At 44.6% G+C, this 21,430-nt stretch overlaps 1 protein-coding gene across 2 annotated transcripts; it reads right to left on the reverse strand.

Moving 5' to 3' along the window:
* Positions 1 to 255: 255 nt before the first annotated feature.
* Positions 256 to 16,676, reverse strand: LOC121576689 (ran GTPase-activating protein 1). Of its 2 annotated transcripts, none has more exons than XM_041890058.1 (15): positions 16,599 to 16,676; positions 16,083 to 16,209; positions 15,798 to 15,925; positions 15,486 to 15,545; positions 15,201 to 15,380; positions 14,877 to 15,011; positions 14,478 to 14,636; positions 14,187 to 14,300; positions 14,016 to 14,115; positions 13,812 to 13,896; positions 11,944 to 12,139; positions 11,700 to 11,802; positions 11,499 to 11,587; positions 11,126 to 11,247; positions 256 to 1,206 (listed from the first exon to the last, which is right to left on the reverse strand). In XM_041890058.1, exons 2-15 carry the CDS (start codon positions 16,192 to 16,194, stop codon positions 1,122 to 1,124), a joined length of 1,668 nt encoding a protein of 555 aa, XP_041745992.1. In that variant the 5' UTR covers positions 16,195 to 16,209; positions 16,599 to 16,676; the 3' UTR covers positions 256 to 1,121. The 2 variants fall into 2 exon arrangements, with proteins under 2 accessions (XP_041745992.1, XP_041745982.1); XM_041890048.1 differs by lacking the exon at positions 16,599 to 16,676 and adding an exon at positions 16,409 to 16,592.
* Between the last annotated feature and the right edge of the window lie 4,754 nt (positions 16,677 to 21,430).

Consider the following 21,430-nt stretch of genomic DNA (forward strand, 5'->3'; position numbering starts at 1 on the left):
CTGTACCGCATCTACATGGAGGCTTGAGGCCAACTAACCAGCATCTCAAACAACTAAATGTCAGTGATTGATGTTCATAACAAATATTTAAACCAGTTAATAGGTCTACTGTAGGCATACATGTGTTTAACAGAGATATTGAGGTAAATCCCTGGCAGTGAACATAAACAAGAAGAGGAATTGTCTCAAGCTTGAGGATTAATAATAAATAATTGCCGTTCAAGTTTTATTGAAATGAATAAAAACACTGAGTACTCTTGGAAAAGTAATATTTTATCACATCAATCACTTCATCTCAATACAATCAAAGAAACATGAAAAACATCAATATAGTCCTGATGATACTGTACATGTATTCCAATCTTATACAGATCAATATTCATTACATTAAAATCATAGGAGACATGAGAATCAAAGGTAAATTCCATTTCATTTTCCCCATAACATCCCTTTCAGCACATTAGTCTCCTTAGGGAGACTATAATAGCATACAGTACAAGAGCCATACATACATAGATGTCTATTCCTGTCCATACGGTGCGATGCACAGGCATACTGTAGTCCACTACTCACCATCTGATGCAGAGTAATGGATTGACCTGGTTGAACTCAGGAGAATAATATGGTCGGATAATATTAAGACTCAGCAGTACAGATGTGGCCAGCTAGGTTCATCTAGAACTTATTACTACATTCTTACTGAATCTGACCACCATCCTTGTTTGTGTGGCTATCAACTTCACTTCAGTATTTATTAAATTTTTCAAATAACTTTCTCCCCTTTATATGTCTTTAAAGGCTTAATGAAAATGTCCCTTTTTGTATAAAAATAGTAGTAGCAAGAACGAATACAAAAATAAAATTGAGGAAATCCTGTCTGAATATGTAGTCTTCAATATGTTTTCATTGGAGGAGCTTCATGAATCTAAAACACACACAGGTATGTATTGAGTGTAGGTAGATTGGTTTTTGTCCACTTCTGTCCAGTGTAAAGAATCTGTGAGGTCCTCATGCAAGGAATGTCCCTTTATCAGTGCAGTGGGCAATTCTGTGGTGTGTGTCCTGAGTGGCAGTGTGTGCGTAGGTTATATGTCTTTGACTGGTTCATTTGGCAGAAGGGCTCAGCATTCCGGGGAGATCCTTCTCTTCAGTGTGGACTTGAGACTATCTCGGGCACTGCTGCAGGACTTCAGGGCTTTACCGTGCCTGTAGGTTGCATAATAATTTTTACCTCCACGACAGTGGGAAAATCTAAGCTCATCACAAGATAAAATTAAAATGAGATAAAATTAAAATGTATTTGAACATAGTATTTATAGGAAAATACTTTCAAATAGAAGTACAGTGGGGAAAAAAAGTATTTAGTCAGCCACCAATTGTGCAAGTTCTCCCACTTAAAAAGATGAGAGAGGCCTGTAATTTTCATCATAGGTACACGTCAACTATGACAGACAAATTGAGATTTTTTTTTCCAGAAAATCACATTGTAGGATTTTTAATGAATTTATTTGCAAATTATGGTGGAAAATAAGTATTTGGTCACCTACAAACAAGCAAGATTTCTGGCTCTCACAGACCTGTAACTTCTTCTTTAAGAGGCTCCTCTGTCCTCCACTCGTTACCTGTATTAATGGCACCTGTTTGAACTTGTTATCAGTATAAAAGACACCTGTCCACAACCTCAAACAGTCACACTCCAAACTCCACTATGGCCAAGACCAAAGAGCTGTCAAAGGACACCAGAAACAAAATTGTAGACCTGCACCAGGCTGGGAAGACTGAATCTGCAATAGGTAAGCAGCTTGGTTTGAAGAAATCAACTGTGGGAGCAATTATTAGGAAATGGAAGACATACAAGACCACTGATAATCTCCCTCGATCTGGGGCTCCACGCAAGATCTCACCCGTGGGGTCAAAATGATCACAAGAACGGTGAGCAAAAATCCCAGAACCTGCAGAGAGCTGGGACCAAAGTAACAAAGCCTACCATCAGTAACACACTACGCCGCCAGGGACTCAAATCCTGCAGTGCCAGACGTGTCCCCCTGCTTAAGCCAGTACATGTCCAGGCCCGTCTGAAGTTTGCTAGAGTGCATTTGGATGATCCAGAAGAGGATTGGGAGAATGTCATATGGTCAGATGAAACCAAAATAGAACTTTTTGGTAAAAACTCAACTCGTCGTGTTTGGAGGACAAAGAATGATGAGTTGCATCCAAAGAACACCATACCTACTGTGAAGCATGGGGGTGGAAACATCATGCTTTGGGGCTGTTTTTCTGCAAAGGGACCAGGGCGACTGATCCGTGTAAAGGAAAGAATGAATGGGGCCATGTATCGTGAGATTTTGAGTGAAAACCTCCTTCCATCAGCAAGGGCATTGAAGATGAAACGTGGCTGGGTCTTTCAGCATGACAATGATCCCAAACACACCGCCCGGGTAACGAAGGAGTGGCTTCGTAAGAAGCATTTCAAGGTCCTGGAGTGGCCTAGCCAGTCTCCAGATCTCAACCCCATAGAAAATCTTTGGAGGGAGTTGAAAGTCCGTGTTGCCCAGCGACAGCCCCAAAACATCACTGCTCTAGAGGAGATCTGCATGGAGGAATGGGCCAAAATACCAGCAACAGTGTGTGAAAACCTTGTGAAGACTTACAGAAAACGTTTGACCTGTGTCATTGCCAACAAAGGGTATATAAAAGTATTGAGAAACTTTTGTTATTGACCAAATACTTATTTTCCACCATAATTTGCAAATAAATTCATTACAAATCCTACAATGTGATTTTCTGGAGAAAAAAAAATTCTCATTTTGTCTGTCATAGTTGACGTGTACCTATGATGAAAATTACAGGCCTCTCTCATCTTTTTAAGTGGGAGAACTTGCACAATTGGTGGCTGACTAAATACTTTTTTCCCCCCACTGTAGTTGATTCAGCCAAATACTCAAATACACAGAAAATAAGTATTTAAAATACAAATACGCATGTACAGTGCATTTGGAAAGTATTCAGACCCCTTTACCTTTTCCACATTTTGTTACGTTAGCCTTATTCTTAAATGGATTAAATAAAATATTTCCCTCATCAATCTACACACAAAACCCCATAATGACAAAGTAAAAACAGGTTTAGACATTTTTGCAAATGTATTTCAAATAAAAGAAATACCTTATTTACAAAAGTATTCAGACCCTTTGCTATGAGACTCAAAATTGAGCTAAGGTGCATCCTGTTTCCATTGATCATCCTTGAGATGTTTCCACAACTTGATTGGAGTCCACCTGTGGTAAATTCAATTGGTTGGACATGATTTTGAAAGGCACACACCTGTCTATAAGGTCCCACAGTTGACAGTGCATGTCAGAGCAAAAACCAAACCATGAGGTCGAAGGAATTGTCTGTTGAGCTCCGAGACAGGATTGTGTCGAGGCACAGATCTGGAGAAGGGTACAAAAACATTTCTGCAGCATTGAAGGTCCACAAGAACACAGTGGCCTCCATCATTCTTAAATGGAAGAAGTTTGGAACCACCTACACTCTTCCTAGAGCTGGCCGCCCGGCCAAAACGGAGCAATTGGGGGAGAAGGGCTTTGGTCAGGGAGATGAACGGAGCAAAGTACAGAGAGATCCTTGATGAAGACCTGCTCCAGAGCGCTCAGGACCTCAGACTGGGGTGAAGGTTCACCTTCCAACAGGACAACGACCCTAAGCACACAGCCAAGACAACGCAGGAGTGGCTTCGGGACAAGTCTCAATGTCCTTGAGTGGCCCAGCCAGAGCCCGGACTTGAACCCGATCGAACATCTCTGGAGAGACCTGAAAATAGCTGTGCAGCGACACTCCCCATCCAACCTGACAGAGCTTGAGAGGATCTGCAGAGAAGAATGGGAGAAACTCCCCAAATAAAGGTGTGCCAAGCTTGTAGCGTCATACCCAAGAAGACTAGTGTGTAATCGCTGCCAAAGGTGCTTCAACAAAGTACTGAGTAAAGGGTCTGAATACTTACTGTATGTAAATGTGATATTTAAATTTTTTATTTTAAATAAATTTGCAAAAAAATCTAAAAACCTGTTTTTGCTTTTTCATTATGGGGTATTGTGTGTAGATTGAGGGAAAAAACAACAACAATTTAATCCATTTTGGAATAAGGCTGTTACATAACAAAATGTGGAAAAAGTCAAGGGGTCAGAATACCTTCTGAATGCACTGTATAACATTCTATTGGTTGCAAGAATTTAGTATAATAATTTATATGCATGCATTTGAACCCAGGTCTGATACATCACAATGCAATAAATTACTTTCCAATAGTCCCAGTCGGTATTCATGTAATAATAAGGAATTCCCCTGGACCACGACACAAATTGGGGAAAACAAACATTCTTCTCTAATGACCTTGATCTACGTGGTCATAGATTTTTTTTGTTATACAGAAATAACAAAACATGCCGAAAAGCAGCTGTGTTGTTCAATGTACCAGGTAAAAAATCCCAACCTACGGTTCGCAATGCTCCAACGTAGGGAAATAGAGCCTGCGAGAAGAGCCCTGTGGCTTCAGGATATACGGTGTGGGAAATGTGGGGACCTAATGTTCAAGTAGACTACACGTAGCTATATGTGTGGAAAACATTTAAAATCACAGGTAAGACATTTAACTTGTTTAGTACAGTCAGTTTAACTCCACTCACTACTTGTAGCTGAATAGTCAATTTTTTTGTGTTGTTGGTCTTGACTAGCTTAATGTTCTGGTTGGTAGCTAGCTAGCACTCACTCATGTGGCTGCTAGCACCCTCATGAAAAGGGGCATGAGGGAAGCCCTACAATATTACGTTTTTCTAAGTAGTGAGAACGCGTGTGAGCAGGCAATGTTGAAAAGTAATCTTTAGACATGTGCTTTTCTTAAAATAGTTTTGTAACTGACTAAAAGAAGCAGACAATAAAATTACATTTGAAAAAAGGTAAAGTTTTTGCTGTGAGCCAAATGGTGTAACTTACGTAACCACAGGTTGTTTTCCCCCACAGGCGGGCGGGCCACGACATTCTAATACCGACTGGGTCTATCGTGTCACTTTAACATCACAATAATAGGGGGGCGCTAGAGAGCGTGCTATGGAGTAGACGTGCATTGCTAGAGCTCCGCTCAATTTTGAAACAAATTAATATTTATCTTAACCTCTCACAACCTATAACTTCAAACAAATATGACAAAGGGAAAAGGCAATAAAAAAGGGGGCGCTAAACAAGATAATTGGAATGAGATAGACAACGAACCAATTTCAACGTCGCCGACCCACGAGGAGCTAGCTGAAGAGGCTAGCTTCCAAGAGTTCCCCACAGATCCTACTCAAAGTGACATACTGGCTGCCATAAACGCACTAAGCAAGAAGATGGACACAAGGTTGGCTGATATCTCAAAGAGTATTGGGACTTTGGCCGAAACTGTGAAGGCAACTAAGGGAAGGGTGCACGAGGTTGAGCAGACGACAATCGATCACGAGGCCAGGCTACAGGACATAGAGAAACAGTGCGCAACGTTCAAAAATGACAACAAAACCCTGAAGGCCCGACTGGAAATGCTCGAGTCGCATTCAAGACGCCAGAACATCCGAATATGTGGGATCCAGGAGGACACGGAGAAAGGGAAACCCACTGAATTTGTCTCGGAGCTGATACCGGCATTGCTGGGGAGTGAACACTTCAAAACGGCCATCCTGATCGACCGCGCACACAGAGCACAGGCAACGAAGCCGGCCAAGGGCGGGCCACCAAGGCCATTCATTGTAAGGCTGCACTATCCCCACACCAGGGATCTCATCCTCAAGCTGGCTAGTCAAAAGTTCCCCCTTAACTACAACGGAGCCAGGGTGTCTTTCTACCCAGATCTTACCTTGGAGGTGAGGAACCAACGGAAAGAGTATGATGAGGTACGCAACAAATGCAGGGCGGCCAACATCCGATATGGATTCCTCTTCCCAGCCCGGTTTAAGGTGACAGTCGAGGATCAACACGTACGTTTGACAACGCAAAAGAGGCAGATCTGTTCTTGACAAGCAAGCTCCCCGGCTGAGGATACAGAACGGCTGTGCCAGCAGGCTAAATGGCCAAATACAGGCCAGGAATGTGTGTGAATTGAATTTCCGGCCTATGTCTTTTCGATCAGAAGATCAGAAATTGGGACTTATAGGATAGGTGAGATGTTGTGGCTAATATAGCATTGTTTGGCATGTCATGTTTTAGCGCCACTCACCCCCCTAACATGAGAGTTAAGTTAAGTGTTATTTAATATTAGTTTATATGCGGAGCATCTATAGACGACGAGTTAGTTCAAGCTTTATGTCTAGACACCCTAACGTTTGTGTGTTAGCCAAGGAGTGCTTCGTTTGGGGAAGTCACTCAGTAAAGGGACGGGAGGGGGGTTGGGGTCTGTGTTTTATGTTCACGTTTATTAGTACAGGTGGCATGACAAGCTCCGCACGGCGGGGACGTTTTTCTTCTGGGTTTTGTATGACAGCAGCAATTTGCTTTAAAATAAGAAATGCCACATAGTGACCGAGCACAGAGTAGACCAGGTGGAATAAAGATAGTCAGCTGGAACTGTAATGGATTAGGGCATGTCGTGAAACGAGCTAAGGTTTTTTCTCATCTTAAATCACTGGGTGCTGACATAGTGCTTCTTCAAGAAACTCATATTAAACGCCCCGCGCAGGCCAAGCTACGAGTCGGCTGGATCGGTCAGATATACCAGTCTAACTTTGATGCAAAAGCGAGAGGGGTAGCAATCCTGATAAGGAAAAACATTCCTTTTGTTTACTCAACCTCGATTTCAGATCCTAATGGTCGGTATATTATTGTGGCTGGTACACTGAATTCAAAACCAATAACCTTGGTCAATTTATATGGACCCAACTTCGATGATCCATTATTTTTTCAAAGGGTATTTAAGGCCATACCAAATATCTCGGATACAAGTGTTATTGTTGGAGGTGACTTTAACTGTACGTTAGACCCTCTTTTAGATAAACAGCTATCAAGGTCACTTCAACAATCAAATGCCAGTGTCTGTCTAAATACATTGATGACAAACCTTAACATTGTCGATATTTGGAGACTGACGCACCCAACAGACAGGGATTATTCTTTCTTCTCATCAGTTCATAAATCATATTCCAGAATTGACTATTTTTTGTTGGACTCCAAACTAATCTCAGCAGCTGAGTCGGTTACCTATCACCCCATTCTAATTACGGACCACTCTCCTCTGTCCATGGTGCTGAAACTCGACAATATGTCGACAGGTCGGCGACCGTGGCGCTTAGACGCATACCTGTTGAAAGATGAGGCTTTTTGTCAGTATTTGGAGGAGCAGATTGCCTTTTTCCTCAGTACTAACGACACGGGGGATGTTGACGACTCCACCCTTTGGGAATCTCTAAAGGCTGTGATTAGAGGTTACATTATTTCTTATACATCAGAGAGGAAGAAACGTGCCAATACTAGGCTGAGAGAAATTGAAAGAGAGTTAGGGGAACAGGAGAACGTTTTTAGGACAAATTCCTCGTATACAGTCCTTGAGAAGATCACAAAGTTAAAGTATGAATACAATACCATCCTTTCGAACGGGTGGGCTCTTTACTTGCTAGAACGCAACAAAGTTATTTTGAACTGGGGGACAAACCACATAAATTATTAGCAAGACAGCTAAGGCATGTACAAGCATCTAGAGCTATTCACAAAATAAAAGACAAGAAGGGTAAAATAGTAACAGATCCGCAGGACATTAATAAATGCTTTGCACAGTTTTACTCAGAGCTATACCAATCAAAATGCGATGCTACTGATCCACAAACTATGGAACGCTTTCGCTGATTGTGAACTTCCTAAACTAGACAGGGGGCAGCTGCCGCACTCGATGCAGGGATAACCTTAGATGAAATTAACACAGCGATAGCACAATTTCCAAACAGCAAGGCCCCTGGGCCCGATGGATATGTAATAGAATTCTATAAGAAGTACTGCGCTAGTCTATCTCCACTTATGCTGCGAATGTTTCAACAATCCAAAGAAAATACCAAACTCCCGCAAACACTGTATGAGGCTACAATAGCCCTGATCTTGAAAAAAGATAGAGATTCCATGGAGATGTCGTCGTATCGCCCCGTGTCGTTACTCCCCATAGAAAACAAGGTGTTGACAAAGATATTGGCAAACCGATTGAAAAAATATATTTCCGACATCATACACCCTGACCAGACAGGTTTTATCCCGGGCCGACATATATACTACAATTTGAGACGCCTTTTCAACGTAATGTATCATGATCATAAAGTTGAGGCAGTGGTAATAGCTCTTGATGCAGAGAAGGCGTTTGATCAGATTGAGTGGAAGTATATGATGTCGGTTCTGGAGCATTTCGGATTTAGAAAGGAATTTATTAATTGGATAAGAATTATTTATGCACACCCAATGGCGTCCGTGGTGACCAATCAGGAAATGTCGCAGTCATTCCGCCTGTTCAAGGGGTGCCGACAGGGGTGCCCTATTTCGCCTGCTCTCTTCGCTATAGCCATGGAACCCCTTGCTACGCGCATTCGGGCATGTGCCGATATAGCTTCTGTTAAAATAAAAGACACACAGCACAAAATTTCCCTATATGCAGACGATGTTCTTTTGTTTTTGTCCAAGCCTAAAACGTCTATTCCACCATTACTTAACTTGATAAACACATTCGGCTCCTTCTCTGGCTACAAGATAAACTGGCAAAAAAGTGAGATGATGCCAATATCACGGCCTGTGGATATGCAATTTCTGCAATCTACCCCGTTTAGAACAGTGAGGGACAAGTTCACAAGCCTTGGCATTGTAGTGACAAGAGACCTTGACCAGCTATTGAAAGTGAATTGGGACATGAAAATATATCAGCTTAAACAAAATATAGATTTCTGGAAAACTCTGCCTATTTCCTTGGTTGGTCGTATAAACGCTATTAAAATGGTTGTCCTACCCAGGTTTCTTTACCTCTTCCAATGTCTACCCAATTTCATACCACAAAGCTATTTTAAGAAACTGGATTCAATAGTAACTCCATTTTTATGGGATAACAAGGCAGCCAGAATTGCAAAGAAGCATTTATGCAAGTACAAGATAGAGGGGGGCTTTGGCCTTCCTCACTTCAAACTGTATTATTGGGCTGCTAATCTGAACATTGTGTCTTTCTGGAGGGAAAGTTTACCTGAGATGAGACGGAAGGATATGCCTTCATGGCTTTTGATTGAGCAGGCCTCCTGTCAACGTTCCTCACTCCCTGCACTTGTTAATAGCCCATCATATGTGAAAAAAGCCACTTATGACTCCAATCCAGTCATTTGTCATACTCTTAGGATCTGGAAACAGATTAGGGATTTTCTTAACATACCCACTGTGTACATAGACAGCCCGATTAGCCGGAATCATGCTTTCCACCCTGCAATGGATGATGTGGTGTTTTCACAGTGGAGGGAGAAGGGGCTCACAACAATTGGTAATCTATACATAGATGGTCAGTTAGCTTCATTTCAACAACTACAGGCAAAGTTCAACATGCCAACAACACATTTTTTTCAGATACCTCCAAATCAGGAATTTCTTAAGGACACACATCCCACAGTATGGCATGAAGCCAAATAGTCCTACATTAGATAGCTTGATCCTTGTCAAACCCCATTCAAAAGGGTCGGTCTCCAGACTGTATGATGTGCTACAGGCCCACATAGAGGTATCCACAGACACCATTAAAAGGGCTTGGGAACAAGAACTTGGTTCAGAAATCTCAAATGAGGACTGGATAGAAGCTCTCAGGAATATAAACCACAGTTCAGTGAATGCCAGACACAACCTTGTACAGTTTAAGGTGATACACAGGTTACACTACTCAAAAGTAAAACTGCATAAAATATTCCCGGACACCTCACCACTGTGTGAGAGGTGCAAGCAGGAGGAGGGGACGTTGTCCCACTTATTCTGGACATGCCCTAAATTACAGGCTTACTGGGCTCTCATTTTGATTACTTATCTAAGGCCTTTGATAGAGTTCTAGCCCCAGACCCATTGATCGCTCTGTTTGGTACAGTTGATGGGAATAACCAGGAGGGGAAAGCTGTCTCTCTTTGTACTCTATTAGCCAAAAGGCTCATATTGCAATTTTGGAAATTGGAGACTGTACCTACCTTTGAAATGTGGTTACGGGATTTAGGGAATGTAATCCATATAGAAAAGATTTGATACAACACCTCCAATAGAAGTCCATTGTTTTACAAAATATGGCAGCCGATACTGGATAAATGGTCTAGTCCCGCTTCATAACTGGGCTGACGATCTGCTGCTACTCTGTGCTGTACTCCACTCAATATTTATTTTTGGCTGAACTACACTGCTTGTAATGACTATATGCTGTCTTCTTATACACGTACCACCTAATAGGATTTTGTTTTATTTTGTGTATGTGTGAGTTAACTTTTGTTTTGTCCTCTAAACTGGCCATCCCATCCAACAGTACAATGAATGTCATTGTTTGTATTGCTGTCTCTTTTACTTTATTTTTATTGGAAAATAATAAACATATTATAAAAAATAAAAAAAACATCACAATAATAATATAATAATAATAATAATAAGCCATTTAGCAGACGCTTTTATCCAAAGCGACTTACAGTCATGCGTGCATAATTTTTTTTTTTTTGTGTATGGGTGGTCCCGGGGATCGAACCCACTACCTTGGCGTTACAAGCGCCGTGCTCTACCAGCTGAGCTACAGAGGACCACACAATGGCGTCTAGACAGACAGAAATATAATTATACTGTGTTCCTCCATCATAGAAATATCATTCTAATTCTGTGCATCTAGAAGCCATTGATGTCATAATTCTCCAGTTACACCACCATAGAAATATAATTCAAATTCTATCCATCTAGACGCCATTGTGATGTTATAGTGACCCTATTGAAATGTCATTTACGCCATTGTGATGTATTTTTTATTTTTCTACATGGACACCCCTGATACCTCAAGGATCATAGAGCTGCCTACTATGCAATGTCCACAATCTACCCAGAGAGACAAACGGGTACACACACACCTCATACACAGCCTTACCTGGCAACAAAGGTGTCCAGCAGGGAGGCGTGGTCCTGGGGGAAGTAGTCCTGTTGGACAGCGTGCTCCAAAACCAACAGGTGACCAGGTAACACCTGCACCTTCTTCACCTTGCCCTCACCCTGGACAGCACAGATTAACATGGGAGCGATATAAATTAGGGCTGGCATTACTGCTAATCAGAGTTGAGCTCCATTTTTGTAGCCTGTCAATTGAAATAATTTTCATAGAAAACAGGAAATGTTGTTAATTTCCTGCTTGTATTTGATTTGAATGGATTGTCCCCAAACCCACCATGGCTGAGACTAATTTAGTAGAGAATAAATTGAGTGAATTGTGAACTGTATCAGCATGTTATACATAGTGTTTCTACCTTGAGGAGTCCCAGCATCACCAGTAGAGTGGACAGGAAGCTGTAGGTCTGCAGGGAGGAACCAGAGAAGGCCTTCTTCAACAGGGCGTCTGTAGGACAAGCAGAGCAACTTCCTCACGTTAATGTCCCACTCCAACACAGAGACAAGGCAGGATGCCGGACAGAAGTTAGAGAAGAGGGTGTTTGAGTGTTTAGGCTCACTAATAGTCTCCAGGACAGCCTTCTTGATCTCATGGTCATCACAGTACAGAGAGGAGATTTTCAGGAAGGCGTCGGCAGCCTTATCAGAGTCAGAAACATCCACCTGGCCAGGGAAGAGTTTCCACAATAGATGTTAAAACCCAATGACACAACAGTTACTGCCTTCTAACCATTCACAAGGCCCTCTTCAGATACACTTCAACAGTTAAAGCGTGAATGGCCCATGACCACAGTAATAATTTACATGTTGCTGGATGAGCCCAGTCCTGTTGTCCCCCAGTTTGAGCAGTGTCTCAGCGGTGGGTGAGCTGAGGAAAGAGAGGACCTCTGGATGACAGGTTGGCTCAGGCTTCACTGAGTTGTCTCTTTCATCCTTCATTCCATTCTCCTTCATCTCTCTGCCATTCTCCTCTTCCTCATCAGGCTCTCCCTCATCATCACTATAGAGAGAGTAGAACAAGGCCAATCCAGCATCTAGGACAATAGCTATACAGTGGGGGAAAAAAGTATTTAGTCAGCCACCAATTGTGAAAGTTCTCCCACTTAAAAAGATGAGAGAGGCCTGTAATTTTCATCATAGGTACACGTCAACTATGACAGACAAAATGAGAAAAAAATATCCAGAAAATCACATTGTAGGATTTGTAATTAATTAATTTGCAAATTATGGTGGAAAATAAGTATTTGGTCAATAACAAAAGTTTCTCAATACTTTGTTATATACCCTTTGTTGGCAATGACACAGGTCAAACGTTTTCTGTAAGTCTTCACAAGGTTTTCACACACTGTTGCTGGTATTTTGGCCCATTCCTCCATGCAGATCTCCTCTAGAGCAGTGATGTTTTGGGGCTGTCGCTGGGCAACACAGACTTTCAACTCCCTCCAAAGATTTTCTATGGGGTTGAGATCTGGAGACTGGCTAGGCCACTCCAGGACCTTGAAATGCTTCTTACGAAGCCACTCCTTCGTTGGCCCGGGCGGTGTGTTTGGGATCATTGTCATGCTGAAAGACCCAGCCACATTTCATCTTCAATGCCCTTGCTGATGGAAGGAGGTTTTCACTCAAAATCTCACGATACATGGCCCCATTCATTCTTTCCTTTACACGGATCAGTCGTCCTGGTCCCTTTGCAGAAAAACAGCCCCAAAGCATGATGTTTCCACCCCCATGCTTCACAGTAGGTATGGTGTTCTTTGGATGCAACTCAGCATTCTTTGTCCTCCAAATACGACGAGTTGAGTTTTTACCAAAAACTTATATTTTGGTTTCATCTGACCATATGACATTCTCCCAATCCTCCTCTGGATCATCCAAATGCACTCTAGCAAACTTCAGACCGGCCTGGACATGTACTGGCTTAAGCAGGGGGACACGTCTGGCACTGCAGGATTTGAGTCCCTGGCGGCGTAGTGTGTTACTGATGGTAGGCTTTGTTACTTTGGTCCCAGCTCTCTGCAGGTCATTGACTAGGTCCCCCGTGTGGTTCTGGGATTTTGTGATCATTTTGACCCCCACGGGGTGAGATCTTGCGTGGAGCCCCAGATCGAGGGAGATTATCAGTGGTCTTGTATGTCTTCCATTTCCTAATAATTGCTCCTACAGTTGATTTCTTCAAACCAAGCTGCTTACCTATTGCAGATTCAGTCTTCCCAGCCTGGTGCACGTCTACAATTTTGTTTCTGGTGTCCTTTGACAGCTCTTTGGTCTTGGCCATAGTGGAGTTTGGAGTGTGACTGACTGAGGTTGTGGACAGGTGTCTTTTATACTTGTATACTGCCATTAATACAGGTAACAAGTGGAGGACAGAGGAGCCTCTTAAAGAAGAAGTTACAGGTCTGTGAGAGCCAGAAATCTTGCTTGTTTGTAGGTGACCAAATACTTATTTTCCACCATAATTTGCAAATAAATTCATAAAAAATCCTACAATGTGATTTTCTGGATTTTTCCCCTCAATTTGTCTGTCATAGTTGACGTGTACCTATGATGAAAATTACAGGCCTCTCATCTTTTTAAGTGGGAGAACTTGCACAATTGGTGGCTGACTAAATACTTTTTTTCCCCACTGTATGTTGTATAATCACACCTGTGATGACATCCACACACACACCTACCTGAGAGATGCCAGTATGTCTGCCCTGTCCATGTTATCCATGGTCTCTTTCAGAGCCTCACACCCCTCCTCCCCCAGACAGTTACCTATACAAACACAGGTAATAGATTAGAAACAAAACACACTAAATTGATTTGTCATTAACACGTGGATCTCTATTTCATGGCCATTCAGACTGATTAAAGTAGTGCGTGGTGGATAATACCATTGAGATCCAGTTTTTCCATATGGGGTTTATCTTGTACAGCCTGAGCCAACACCAGTGCTGCAGCCTCTGTGATCTCCCCAAAGGACACATTCAGCTCCTGAACACAGGAATGAACACAATCAGACAAGAATGGGTAATCCACCCACCCACACACACACCTCTACTGACCTTAAGAGTGGGCAGTCCCTCTCTCAGGACAGCAGAGAGAGCGATGGCCCCTTCAGAACGCACCAGGCAGTCCCCAAAGTTGATCACCTGCACAGTCCTCAGGTGTCTCAGAGCCTGGGGACAGAGAGGGGAAAAGATCATGATAAATTAAGAGAACTCGTCAAATAAAACCTTGTTAATATAGTAATTGTAGGACCCAATCAGCTAAATAACCATTTTGTTCAGCCTAGTACCAAAACATGACGTGTTTGACTACAGCAGGGCACTAGGCAGACAATTTGGCAGTAATACCTGAGCCATAGCCAGCGCCCCTCTCTTGGTGAAGGTGTTGTCGTTGAGGTTGAGGACGCGGAGCTGGGGGTTGTGCTGCATGGCGGTGGCCAGAGCTGTCACCCCAGCATGGTTGATCCCATTTTGGGGCATGTGCACCTCCTCTAGGCTTCCCATCAGCTGATAAGAAAGAGAGAGAGAGGGAGGGAGATGGAGAAAGAGAGCGTGAGAGAAATTAGAGGGAGGGAGAGAGAGCACAAAAGAAATAGAGGGGAGGAAAAAAGGCTGGATATTAGGCCAAGCTGCATCTACCAAGCTCGTTGTGTGAATAAGAGAAATGTCTGTATTGCATAGAATAATGTCATGATATGGGGATAGATCCTCATCATAAAGTTGCAATTTGTGTCCGTTTGTCTGTACCTGAAATGCCAGGGCAAGGGCTGTGGCTCCTTCGTTCTCCAAGCGGTTTCTGCCTGCGATGAACACTTTCAGTTTCAGTGGGGCACCGAGAGCGCTGGACTGTTCATGACACTCAGTCAACGCTGCCGCCAGGATCTAATAGACAGAACATAACACTTGTTACTTTGTGGCACATCCTAACAGTAGACCAGAAAAGCGAATGATGGAGAAGAGTTGTTGATGGCCTATGCTCCCGAAGGAGTGATGGTCTAAGTACTAGCAGTATACCTCCCATAAGACCATTAAAATACCTTAGTCACACAATTGGTGTTTTCAAACTCTCACCTTGCCCCCGCCGATGCCCATGCCACAGTTGTTGAGTCTCAGCTCCCGTAGAGAGTGACACGCAGAGCTCTTCAGTAGAGTCTCAATGCCCTTTACGCCATCTGGCCCAAAGGCGTTATCACTCAGGTCAAGCTCTCTCAGTCTGGCCCCTGCTGTCATCAATGCACTGCCCAGGGACCTCTGAGGACGAAGAGAGACATGAAGAGCTACAGACTTGTGGAACATATATCAGTATATGTATAAGCCCAGCTGAAGCACAAGGGGAGGTTGTTAGTGTTGACTCACCAGGGCGGTTGGGATTTCTGAGCGCAGGCGACCCGTGAACATATCACTCCAGTGGCAACTCTGAAAAATAAACAGTTATGTACCGTCTCCCTACAGACCTACAGCTTCCTGTCCACTCTACTGGTGATGCTGGGATTCCTCAAGGTAGAAACACTATGTACAAGCAATACACTCAACAGTAAAATGCTGACACCATCATGGAGGATCATGGGGTGAATGTGTGGCTTCACTATTTTTCCACAGTTAGCCCAAGTCAGTTTGCTTTGCTCAGCCTGACAGACAATTGATCTCAAGGCTCTCTCCGCCCAGTACCTGAAGTTGGTCTTTGCACTCCAAGGATTTGGCGATAGCCTGTGCTGCCTCCACACCCACTGTGTTTCCCTCCAACCGCAGGGCCCGGAGTCCCTGGTACTCCTCTATTTCCCGCACCAACTCCTTCACTGCAGAGACAACCAGATTCACAAACACATGACAGAAGACTATCATTAAAGCCGTTAACCGTGTTGGCATTAATAGAGAACAATGCCATATTGAAGTCTCCTGTTGTTGACCAGTTTGAAAGGGATGAATGTGTGTGTTTGCAGTCAGTGCACTCACCAGATTCTGCGTTGTCTAGCTTCAGTCCCTGGCCCTTGTAGCTCAGCTCTCCATCTCCTACATGAGTCTTGGACAGCGCCTCGGCCAGCAGGGCAATGTCATCGGAAGCCATGGTATCTGTGGTGGTCTATGAAAGCAAGAACAGTGAGATGAATTGGGTCGCAAAGCACTGAAGATTTAACAATTGACTTACAGTGAGTACCAGGCATTACCAATGACTATTATTACCGTGCTCATATGAATCAACTACTCAGCCAGGTAACATGAGTTTTGAGTTGCATAGCTAGCTAACAAACATAACGGGAAAAGAGAACGCAGTAACGTACCATTCTGTTTGTTAGGGTGACTAGCTACTATAGTTAGCAAGCCGGCTGCTAACACACTGACGTTATCCAAAATAGAAGTACTCGTTCCTTTACACAAGTTAGCATATATAAGGTTTATGCTTTCTGCTCTAACAACAGCAAATGTACACAAAAACAACACACTAACTAGTTGACAAACGTGTTACAGTACCGTAATGGATGTTATATTATGATATTCACGTTACTTCCCTCCCGCGCGCCTGTTGCTACAATGCGTGACGTCAATGTCTTCTTCTTCGAGGAGGTTTAACGGCGGTTGGAATCCAATTTGTTGCATTACCGCCACCTACTAGACTGGAGTACAACTCCCTTTTTCTTTATTGAAAAATAAAATAAAGAAATACCCTACCATCTAACACTACACTCACAAATTCAAAAATATTATTAATAATTAACCCCACCCTTCTCCACTATTTAAATATATTCATTTCTACCTCATGCCCTCAACCTGAAATGATGGGACATCACCACTTAACACTCCCTGTAACTCTTCTGATGTCAAGTCTCGCACACCCAAATACCTCTCTGCAGCTGCCACCACAACCTCAATTTTCTTCGACCTACGTTCCATCCCTGCAGTACAATTAATAACCATTGCTATAAATGCTAAAAATCCAATATTACTGAAACATATATCACTTGTTGGCCTATCCCTCTGTACTGGTACATATCTACTACTCTCACCACTCCTCCCCCTTGACCCATCTTGAAGTCTACTTTCTTCACTGCCTCAGCATATGACAACTTCTTCTCTACTCTTACCCTGGAAACCTCAACCTGCCTCTCTCGCATGGGACATTTCTGATCCCCAGCCCCATGAGCACCTCTACAATTAGCACATACCACTACTTTCCCCAATTCTACACATTCCTTTGTCTCATGCCCTTCTGCACACTTCTCACACCTTGGAACCTCCCTCCTACACACTGCTGCCACATGCCCATAAGTTTGACACCTGTAACATCGTAATGTATTTGGCACATAAGCTCGTACAGGATAACTTATATATCCTAACTTCACTTTGTCAGGCAAAGACTCAACTTAAAAACTTGTTTAACCTACACCATTCTTCTTCTTCTTCAGTGGGGTTTATAGGCGGTTGGCCACCAACGTTATGGTACATTACCGCCACCTACTGTACTGGAGTGTGGGCCAGCGACAGGGAGAAACTAAATCGTTCCTGCCAGCGTGACGTCAATGTTTATTTTCTTCTGTCATTTTTTTTTACACAGACCCACTAACTAGATTACTCTTTGCCGCCACTTTGTGGAATGGAGTTGCAATATGTTTGCAACACAAATGATTGGAGGGCAAAAGAGCGCCTGAAAACAACCTTTCGAGAGGAGGATCAATTATACTCTTTCGTAAAAATCAGAAGACATTTCAGTGACACTAACCACGTTTCCATCCAACCATTTCATGGGGATGAATTACCTGACAAATTAAAAAAGTAATGACCAGGCTAATGGAAACAGCAAATGCCCAGGGCCAGATAAAGAAATCACAGGTTTTCCCAACTGTAGGCAACCGGTAACTTCCAAAATAAAGGAAACACTTGAGTAAATGAGGGATACAAATAATATGTTATGGTGTATTTGTATCCCTCATTTACTCAAGTGTTTCCTTTATTACATTGAAGCTGTTCTGGCAGCTCGTGGTGCCCAAACACCCTTTTAAGACTCTATGTTGGTGTTTCCTTTATTTGGGCAGTTACCTGTATGTGCTTGTGACAATTTTATTCACAGTTATTTTTTTGAAACTATTGATCCTCTGGCTAAATTATGCTCTCTGGTGTATTTTAAACATTGAGAGCAGGCTCCTGTGGTTACCTCTTGGGTCCCATATGGGCTTGGGCCCAGCCCCTGACTCACACAATTGACCAGTCAAATTTATTTATTATGCAGTTTGTATTTTTATTTTGTATTAATCAGTTACCCAATCAAGGCAGGACCCCCCAGTTACCTACGTGGGCCCCCTACCTCCTCTCCTCCCCACATCTAACTGTCACGACTTCCTCCGAAGCTGCCTCCTCTCCTTGTTCGGGCAGGCTTCGACGTTCGTCGTCACCGGCCTTCTAGCCACTGCCGCATCTCATCTCATCATTCTATTTGTTTTGTCTTGTCTATTACACACACCTGGTTCATATACCCTCATTAGTACGTGTATAAGTGTTCCCTCTGCCCCCTTGTCTTTGTGGGTGATTGTTTAATGGGAGGAGAGAGTAGCTCGGTTGAGCTACGTGTATTTTGTATTGCCGGGGTATATTTTCCCTGTGTGCCTGTTTTGTTCCAGTGCGCCTGTTTTGCGCACTGGACTGTTTGACACTATATAGCGTAACTCTGTATTCCGGAATAAACTCTGTATTCTGGGATTTACCCTCCTGCGCCTGACTCCTTCAAATCACCCATCACAGAATCACCCACCAACTATGGAGTCAGCGGGAGAGGAGCGCATGCCTGGAGTTGTGGCACGCGTCCAGGAGCATTCAACGATGCTAGCCAGCTTGGGAGAAGCGATGGATCGGGTTCTCCAGGTCGTCCAACGCCTGGAGAGGAGAGGACCCGATCTGTCGAGCCAGCTGTACCTCCACCGTGACAGTACCTCCACTGTGCGCATTCCACCCGAATACCTCGATTTGGCGCACGCGTTTTCCAAAACGCAGGAGACCAAGTTACCACCTCATCGGGCGGGGAATTGCGCGATAAACCTACGGGAAGACGCTGTGCCTCCCAGGAGTCATGTGTATCCCCTGTCACAGGCTGAAACGGAGGCTATGGAAACATACATCACTGAGTCCCTGCGCCAGGGGTTTATACGTCCCTTCACTTCGCCCGCCTCCTCTAGTTTCTTATTTGTGAAGAAGAAAGACAGCGGTCTGCCACAGCCATTATGAATACCTGGTGATGCCCTACGGTTTGATGAATGCTCCATCCGTCTTCCAGTCCTTTGTGAACAAGGTGTTTCAGGACATGCTTGGTCACGGTGTAGTGGTCTGCATCGATGACATTCTGGTGTATTCCACTACGCGCGCCGAGCATGTGTCCCTGGTTCGCAAAGTGCTGGCCTGACTGTTGGAAAATTACCTTTTATGCCAAGGCAGAAAAGTGTCTGTTTTTCCAACAGTCCGTCTCCTTCCTCGGATACCGCATTACCACCTCAGGTGTGGAGATGGAGGGAGATCGCATTTCAGCCGTGCGTAATTGGCCGACTCCAACCACGGTTATGGAGGTGCAGCGCTTTATTGGCTTTGCCAACTACTATCAGAGGTTTATCCGGGGCTTTGGCAAGGTCGCAGCTCCCATTACATCTCTGTTGAAGGGTGTGCCATCCCAACTCTGCTGGTCTGCTGAGGTTGACAGGGCCTTCAGTAACCTGAGGGCTCTGTTCACCTCAGCCCCGGTACTGGCCCACCCCGATTCATCACTACCGTTCGTAGTGGAGGTGGATGCGTCCGAGGTAGGGATAGGCGATGTCCTATCTCAACGCTCGTGCATGCCACCCAAGCTCCGACCCCTGTGCCTTCTTCTCCAAGAAGCTCAGCCCAGCGGAGCAGAACTACGACGTTGGTGATCGGGAGCTGTTGGCTGTTGTTCGAGCCCTGACCGTGTGGAGGCACTGGCTCGAAGGGACGAAACCCCCTTTCCTCGTCTGGACGGACCACCGTAACCTGGAGTACATCCGGGCAGCGAGGAGGCTGAATCCTCGTCAGGCCAGGTGGGCCCTATTCTTCACCCGGTTTGATTTCACTCGATCATATATCCCGGGTACGAAGAACGTGAAGGCAGACACACTGTCACGGCTGTATGACACAGAGGAGAGGCCCAGAGACAACACCCCCATACTGCCGGCCTCTTGCATTGTGGCGCCGGTAGTATGGCCGATGGATGCGGATATAGTCCCCTGTAGCTTAGTTGGTAGACCATGGCGCTTGCAACGCCAGGGTTGTGGGTTCGTTTCCCACAGGGGGCCAGTATGAAAATGTATGCACTAACTGTAAGTCGCTCTGGATAAGAGCGTCTGCTAAATGACTAAAAAATATATAGAGCAGGTGTTACGCACAAAGCCATCTCCACCTCAGTGTCCAGCTGGGCTGCAGTACGTGCCTGCTCTTGTCCGTGACCATCTGATCTAATGGGCACACACGTCACCCTCCTTTGGTCACTCCTTTGGTCACGTACAGTGCGCTGCCTGACCGGAAAGTACTGGTGGCCTACCTTGGCTAAGGACGTGAGGGTGTATGTCTCCTCCTGCTTGGTGTGGGCCCAGAGTAAGGCACCTAGGCACCTTCCAGTGGGTAAGTTACAGCCTTTACCAGTTCCACAATGACCATGGTCTCACCTAAGTATTGATTTCCTTACTGATCTTCCCCTCTCTCAAGGTAACACCACCGTCCTGGTCGTTGTGGACCGCTTTTCCAAGGCCTGCTGCCTCCTTCCTCTGCCCGGTCTCCCCATGGCCCTGCAGACTGCGGAGGCCCTGTTTACACACATCTTCCGGCACTACGGGGTACCAGAGGACATAGTGTCTGTCCGGGGTCCCCAGTTCACATCAAAGGTCTGGAAGGCGTTCATGGAACGTCTGGGGGTCTCGGTCAGCCTGACCTCTGGTTTCCACCCCGAGTCTAATGGGCAGGTGGAACAGGTAAATCAGGATGTGGGTAGGTTCCTGCGGTCCTACTGCCAGGACCGGCCGGGGGAGTGGTTGGTGTTCTTGCCATGGGCCGAATATGCCCAGAACTCTCTCCGTCACTCCTCCACTAACCTAACGCCATTCCAATGTGTGTTAGGTTACCAACCGGTTCTGCCACTGTGGCACCAGAGCCAGACCGAGGCTCCTGCGGTGGATGACTGGTTTCAGCACGCGGAGGAGACGTGGAACGCTGCTCACATCCACCTCCAACGCGCCGTGTGTCATCAGAAGGCCAACGCTGACTGCCACCGTAGTGAGGCCTTGGTCTTCGTACCGAGTGATCGGGTCTGGCTC

This window comes from Coregonus clupeaformis, chromosome 1 (genome assembly GCF_020615455.1).
Source record: "Coregonus clupeaformis isolate EN_2021a chromosome 1, ASM2061545v1, whole genome shotgun sequence".
NCBI lineage: Eukaryota > Metazoa > Chordata > Actinopteri > Salmoniformes > Salmonidae > Coregonus > Coregonus clupeaformis.